This window comes from Mastomys coucha, unplaced genomic scaffold (assembly GCF_008632895.1).
Source record: "Mastomys coucha isolate ucsf_1 unplaced genomic scaffold, UCSF_Mcou_1 pScaffold15, whole genome shotgun sequence".
NCBI classification, from domain to species: Eukaryota; Metazoa; Chordata; class Mammalia; order Rodentia; family Muridae; genus Mastomys; species Mastomys coucha.
The window spans coordinates 80,450,178-80,457,441 of NW_022196897.1; the positions used below are offsets into that span (position 1 = coordinate 80,450,178).

At 41.2% G+C, this 7,264-nt stretch overlaps 1 protein-coding gene across 4 annotated transcripts in view; it reads right to left on the reverse strand.

Annotated features, from left to right (window-relative positions):
- Nucleotides 1-7,264, reverse strand: part of Ttc17 (tetratricopeptide repeat domain 17) — a 114,321-nt gene that overhangs the window by 76,451 nt on the left and 30,606 nt on the right. For all 4 annotated transcript variants that reach the window (XM_031371120.1, XM_031371119.1, XM_031371122.1 and 1 more), the window contains exons 5-9: nt 6,936-7,067; nt 5,302-5,411; nt 4,366-4,510; nt 3,798-3,937; nt 1,020-1,180 (exon numbers count right to left, since the gene is read on the reverse strand). In XM_031371120.1, coding sequence (XP_031226980.1) covers nt 1,020-1,180; nt 3,798-3,937; nt 4,366-4,510; nt 5,302-5,411; nt 6,936-7,067 — 688 coding nt within the window. The remainder of the gene's footprint in view (nt 1-1,019; nt 1,181-3,797; nt 3,938-4,365; nt 4,511-5,301; nt 5,412-6,935; nt 7,068-7,264) is intronic.

Consider the following 7,264-nt stretch of genomic DNA (forward strand, 5'->3'; position numbering starts at 1 on the left):
GGTCGCATGTTTCTAGCATTCCTCTGTTTGCTTAGACAGAAGTTCTCAACCTGTGGGTCATGACACCTTTGGAGGTTGAATGACCCTTTCACAGGGGTTATATATCACACACCCTGACTATCAGATATGTGCATCACAATTCATAACAGTAGGAAAGTTACAGCAAGGAAATAATTGTATGGTTGGGGCCACCACAGCATGAGGAACTGCATTAAAGGGTCACAGTACAGTATTAGAAAGGTTGAGAACCACTGGCTTAGAAGAAGGCCTTGCAACCTGCTGTGCAGCATTTGTTATGACAGCAGACGCTCAGGCTCCATCTCACACATCCTGTGGCAGAATTTGAACCATACCAAGATCTCTGGGAGAATGATATGCATATTAATGCTGGAGAAATACAAGAAACCTAAGAATTTGCAGATTGGTTTTTATGTCAAAATGGAAATAAAAGTTGCTGAAAGCAGCTCCCAGGCCTCCTGGTACACCAACTGTGGTTACTCTTGGTTTTGAGATTTAAGAAAGTTCTGGGGCTGGAAAGATGGTTCAGTGGTTAGCAGCATGGGCTGTTCTTGCAGAGGGCAACCCAGATGTGGTTCCTAGCATCCACACTAGGTGGCTCACAACTGCCTGTAACTCTGGCTCTAGGCGATCCCATGCCCATTCTAGCCTCTGCATGCACCTGCAAGCACACAGTACACAAACAGGCACACACATATACACATAAACTAAAATTAAACAAATAACCAAAAAGATATAAGAAAATCAGGCTGAGATACAGCTCAGTATGGCAAGGTGCTTGCTGCCAAGCCCAGGGATCCAAGGTCAATACCCAGATCCCACATGGTGGGAGGAGAAAACTGATGTCCCTGGTTTATCCCCTGATCTCTACTCATGCACCATGCCACACAATTTTTAAAAAGATCTAGAAAAGTCATAAATACAATTCATATTGTTTTAAGGCTACACTCAAGCATGCTGGGAAGGATTTCCGACCTGGATGCAGCCAGGACACTACTCACCTAGCTGTGCCTCTTTTGCCATCTGCGTCTCGTGGATGATGTTCCGCAGGATCTGCTCCTCCTGAATCAGCTTGTGCTTCTCTAGGATCTCCTGCTGCCGCAGGTAGTGGTCATGCTGCTTCTGGTACTCTTTTAATTCATTCAGTGTTCTCTGAAGGGACCTTAACATTTTTAATATCAGAAAAGCCAGACCTTGAAAATTGTGATTTTAAGAACTTGCTTGTATACATTAACTTTGTGATTATCAGCAATAAGTGACATTAGTAAAAACTCTACACCACAAGCTCAAGAATAACAGTGCTAAAACAAAATAACAGTGCTAAATAAAAGCTATTCTGTAAACATAATACTTGAGAAACATTGAAATTTAAATTATTACTTGAGAAAAAACATAAATGCAAAGGCCTTTTCTTAAATACATTGTCTTAAAATCAAATGATGTGCTGGTATTGAAACCTGAAAGGTTTAAAAAAAACAGAATCACCTGCCCTATCTTCCCAGACTGAGCACAGGGCTGAGAGCAAGGCAGAGCAGAGGCAGCTGCAGGGAGCCTGCTGTGGGCCTTTCCCAATGGAACTGGGTTATCTGTAAAATGGGCTCTTCCTCTTCTCTTCCTTTTCTCCACAGAAAAGCAGCACTGCCACCCACCCTGCTGCCTGAGCTGAAGACAGTATATCCACAGATATTTACACGTCCTTATAGTAAATAGACAGTGGTGGATCCCGACAACGGATGCATGCGTTGAAATTTCACATAGGACCTCTAAATATGCATACCTTTATGTCTTCATAAATCAACTAAAATAAATTTAGGGTTGAGGATATGTCAGAGAACTTGCTTACAATGTACAAGTCATGGGGTTTGATCCCTTATATCGTATAAATATACAAATACATATGTACTAAAATACATAAATAATTAAAAACTGTATTTGTGCTGCAAGTTTTATGTCAACTTGACACAAGCTAGAATCATCTGAGAAGATGAACTACAATTGAGAAAATGCTTCCATAAGATCGGGCTTGAGGCAAGCCTGTGGAGTATTTTCTTGATTAACGAATGACATAATGATATGCCCATCCCATAGAGGGCAGTGCTGCCCATGGAGTGATGGTCCTAGGTGCTCTAAGAAAGTATGCTGAGGAAGCTACACAGGAGCACTCCTCCGTCCTCCACATCAGTTCCTGCTCTGACTTCGCTCAATGTTAGACAGTAAGCTCTAAAATGCAATAAAGCCTTTCCTGCCCAAGTTGCTTCTGGTCATGGTGTTTACTGCAGCAATGCGTAGTCCACTGCCATGCAAAACCCTTCTAGATCCCTTTTCTCCTTTTCACTTTCATTCTGCCTAAAGACAGAAAAAGATTTAGGGTCATAGTATCCTGGTCTCATATTCTAGTTCCTTAAAACAGAGAAACATTGTTCTTCACCATCTGATTTCAATGAGCTAACTGACTGATTACGTTTAAACACCAAGGCTTTATTATACACTGGTAACCTGGAGAATTGATGCCTACAAAGACTGTGAGGGAGTGAGCTCGAGTTCTAAGAGAACAACACTGGACGAGGCTCAGCCAGGGCACATTATGATCCGGTGGAACAGAAGCCTGTTATAGAAAAGCAAGCTGCCCTTCCTCTGCCTCACTACATAATGCTTTAAACAGATTAGGAAATGATCGAATACACACGTTTAATGAATTCTAAAATCCTCTTTAATAACCAAAATGGACCCAAAAGATGAAGGCTAATTTTGAGGAATAAAAATTTTCTCTTTTGAATTGTATCAAGTTTCTTAGCTGGCCTTATTACCTATGGAAGCAAACATGTTTTGCTAGGAATCTTGATAAGATCAAATACAAGAGTTCCGCTGCTGTCTAACCTAATACACACCCAAAGAAGATGCTTGGCCAAATGCAATGTCAGTCCAAAGGTGTGAAGAAGATCAAATACTATATGTACTTTAAGTGACTTTACTGACACACTGTACTCTGTTAAAATAAGGTTGTAATCAGCAGAATTCCTGCATACCCAGAGCCTTCCCAAGAGCTCTAAGTGTCATGATAGTAACAGAAGATCAAAAGGTTGGGGCTGGTGCATCCCATCTGTGATCCTAGCACTTGGGAGGCTAAGACAGGAGGACTGCTGAGAGCTCACTGCTACACAGTGGCTAAAAGTTCATGGAGATGTTTTGAGAAGGATTAGGAGGTGTAGCCTTGTTGGAGGAGGTGTCTCATTGGGGGTTTTAAAAGTCCACACTAGGCTCAGTCTCTCTTTTTTTGACTACTACTTGTGGATCAAATGTAAGTTCTCAGCTACTGCTCCAGTAGAATGTACACATCTGCCTGTCTGCTGCCAAGTTCCTTGCCATGATGTTTATGAACTAACCCTCTGAAACTGTAAGCAAGCCCCAATTAAACCCTCTTTTTTATGAGTTGCTATGGCCATGGTGTCTCTTTACAGCAACAGAAAAGTAACTAAGACACTGGCTTACAGAATGAAACTATGTCTTAAAACAAATGAACAAACAACGTGTAAAGATCTAATTTGAGAGCTTGTAATTACAAATGTTCTCTAGTTCCTGGCACTGATGATGATGGAGAGTCAGCTGCCCTGTCACGGAACTGTGCTAAGCCATCTGGATTTGGTGAACAGGGATGGATGTGCAGTGTGAAGGCTTCCTCTTGAATTGTTTTGACCATGTTAAGGTGATGCCTCTTGATATGGTTCTAACTCCAGGATCTGCACTGCTGGTGCTTCAGTGAATTTTCTGCTTCCAGTTACCTATGCTGAGCCTCCAGCTTCTGCTCCAGTTTTTGCTGACACAGGACAGCATGCTTCCTCTTTATAGCTTGCTCAAACCCAGGTTTGGCTTGCAAAGCATGATCGTAACAGAGCACCGAATGGTTATATTCCCCGAGCATCTGGGGAGACAAAACACAGACACACATACATACACACAGGGGTAGAAACATTAACCACGGCTGGTTGCATCTGTCCAAAGCCCTCATGATTTATAAAGTCATGGCTACCTCATTCTGCAGTGGAAACTGTTTTGATCATTCCCCACAACACCAAGGACTACTACAGCCAGAAAGGCCTACTATCTTTAAGAAGTTTATTCTTCAGTTGAGAATTTCAGTTTACCTCTTTATTTTGTTCAAAAGCTGAGTGTTATGACACATAATTGAGCTGTTTTATCCCCTTCCCACCAATTACTTTATTTCCACTGTTCAGACAAACTGGAAAGGAAAGTCTACTGAGAAAAAAAAAAACAAAATGAAAGAAACAAACAAAGCTCTTCCCCCTCTAGCAACTGTTCTATCTCAACAAACAAGAAAGTCGTATTTACTGCATATATATTCCCCAGTGTGTAATAGCTGGTGAAGAAGTCGCTGTCATCCAGAGCTGCATGGACCACGATGGCAGCATCCGCAGAGAAATGTGCTCTGTGTAGAACATTGGCCAAATTGACCAATGCAATGTCTTTATTGTGCCTAGAAGGGAGGAACTGCAGGTAGAGGTCAGAGCACACACGTCACACCTATTCCTCATGTGTCTCATTTTTAAATTACTGATCATCTTTCCTCAACCTCACAGCTACAAGTGTTGCCACAAAATAAGATCTGGCAGAATTTTTAGGATTTAAAAATTCATTTACAGTTTATATTTGCGTTAAGAGAAGTTGATTTGGGGCTGGGGAGATGGCTCAGAGCATGGACCTTTAGCATTCATATAAAAGTCTGGTGTGGTGGTATCACTGTAAGCACAGGAAGATTCCAGGAGCTTGCTGATCAACTGGCTAATCTAGCAAAAAATGTCAACTTCAGGTTCAGTGAGAGACCCTGTCTTAAACATAAGGTGGAGAGCAACAGAAGAAGTCATCTGATGAAGTCCTCTGGCCTCTATACATGCAATGTGTGGGTACAGGCACTTATGCCCATATCTGTGCGTATACACCATACCCACCTATACACATACAAGGAAAGGTAGGCTCAACTCATGCTAATTCCTCCAGTGTATGTCCTGGTACTAACATTTCAGGAGAATGACAGCCTATCTACATTACATATTTTTTCCTTAATGAATGCTATATTTACACAGCTTTCAATTTGAACGTACTGACATCTGTGATCCTTTTTTGTGATAAGACTAATGTCTTTGATTAAGAGTCGGGAGAAGTGTGTAATGACAAGACAATACTGCTTCTTGTGGTTCCCTGTGTGTTACTATTTAACAGTCCTCAGTGGTGAGGCTGATCAGCAGTCCCAAAGAAGAGAAATCTCACCTGGAAGAGAAGTGAAGTGCTCGCATGGCGCACTCCACTACCTGATACGGCTCATTTTTTATTCTCCAGTAAAATGAAGCCAGATTATACAGTACCCAGGAGGAAGAATTCTAGAGAGGAGAAAAAAAATAACAATCAAATATAATCAAAGACAGGTTTTTTTTTTTGACTGAAGATGCTCAAAATGGGCACAATTAAGACACTGGCTCTCCTGAAACTCAAGATGAAGAAAGCAAGATGAGCTACAGTGATAAGAACATGGGGGATACACCCAAAAACCACTGCACTGCTCCAAAGATCCTTGTGGAGCCATGGTGGGAGACTGAGGCAGGAGGATCACCATAACTTTGAGGCTTGTCTGTGCTATACAATGAGTTCCAGGCCAGAATGGACCTCAGTGAAAACCTATCTCTCAGAAGCAAACAAGCAAGCAAAAAAAAAAAAAAAAAAAAAAAAAAAAAAAAAAAAAAAAAAAACACACACACACACACACAATGAACACACGCAAAGTGCTGTCATGATCAGAGGGTGAACTCCCCTGTCCGATTTTCCTGAATCTTCACATTTTGAGAATACAAACACACCTTTGGAAAGACACGATGGAGAGGGTAACTTCAGTATAAAAATAATTAGAAAACACACTTGAAAACAAAACTGTTTTCTTGCATTAAAAAATTCATCTCTGGTTATATGTATGTGAATAAACTATGCATAAGTGTCATAATAATATATTCTATCTAATACTACCATAATTATACTGCTTAGAGACAGAACTGTATTTTCTTCTCAAGACAAGGTCTCATGGCTGGCTTCAAACTTGTTATGTAGTCAAGGATGACTGTGAATGTCTGATGCTCCTGCCTTTGTCTCCAGAATATGGACTTATAAAGATGCACCAGTCACCACACTGAGTTTATGCAATGTTGAGCAGGAAGCCAGGGCCCCAAAGGGCGAGGCAAGCACTACACCAATTGAGCGACACCCTCAGCCTGTGTGTCCTAGAAACATGGAAGGAAAGAGCAAAGAGGACCTGATGAATTCTCACACTTGCCTGCATGACACATCTACAGTCTTGGCTCTAATTATATATCATGCTATATAATTCCCTACTTCCTTTTTGCTTTTTTCTTCCTTTAGTTTCTGGAGCTACAGTCTCTCTGTGTTGCCTATGCTGGTCTTGAGCTGGTGGGTTTAGTAAAGTCTCCCAACTCAGCCTCAGGGGTAGCTGAGACTATAGGCACACACTACCAGGTAGAAATTCTTGTGAGAAAATTACAGACAAATACAGAAGAAGGGTCTGGGGAAAATAACAGCTGTAATGTGCATCGTGTACAGATGCATCCATGGTTAACTTTCTTACAAATGTAACTGACAGAATCTAGTTTGTACCCCCATTACTTCTACTAGTTGGGTTTTTTTAAAAAAATTAGTTTAAATATATCTTTTCCATATCTCTTCTGTTAAAGGGAATGACTCTCCCCATGCTTCCTTCCTATTGAGTGCTATACTTTGTACCAATGTGATCATAACTCTGCATCTTTCTTTATGGGACAAGCAGACAGCAAGCATCCTGAGAGGACCACATGCCTGGGCACCCAGAGCCCCCTAGCTCAGTGAGCTGCTGGGTGACTCACCTTCCGTAGGCCTTCGTGAATGAGGTGACCTATGTCGTCGATACTCCTTCCTAAGCGTTTAGATAAATAGGTGAAGACTGGATCTTCTTTAGGTAAGAGAGGGGCAGAGAGATTAACTCTCTCTTGTACACCCTAAAGGAGGAGGCGATTTCAAAAACAGTTAAAAAAAATACTAGAGGATATGTCATAAGAAACTCAGTATTCTGCAGCATTTATTTTAAAGTATTTCTAAGATCTAACAAGAGTAGGTAAAATTATAAGGTGGCTCACAGGAAGGAAAATACTTTTTATAAGCATGAGATCAAATAAAAGAAAAAAAGTACTCCCCC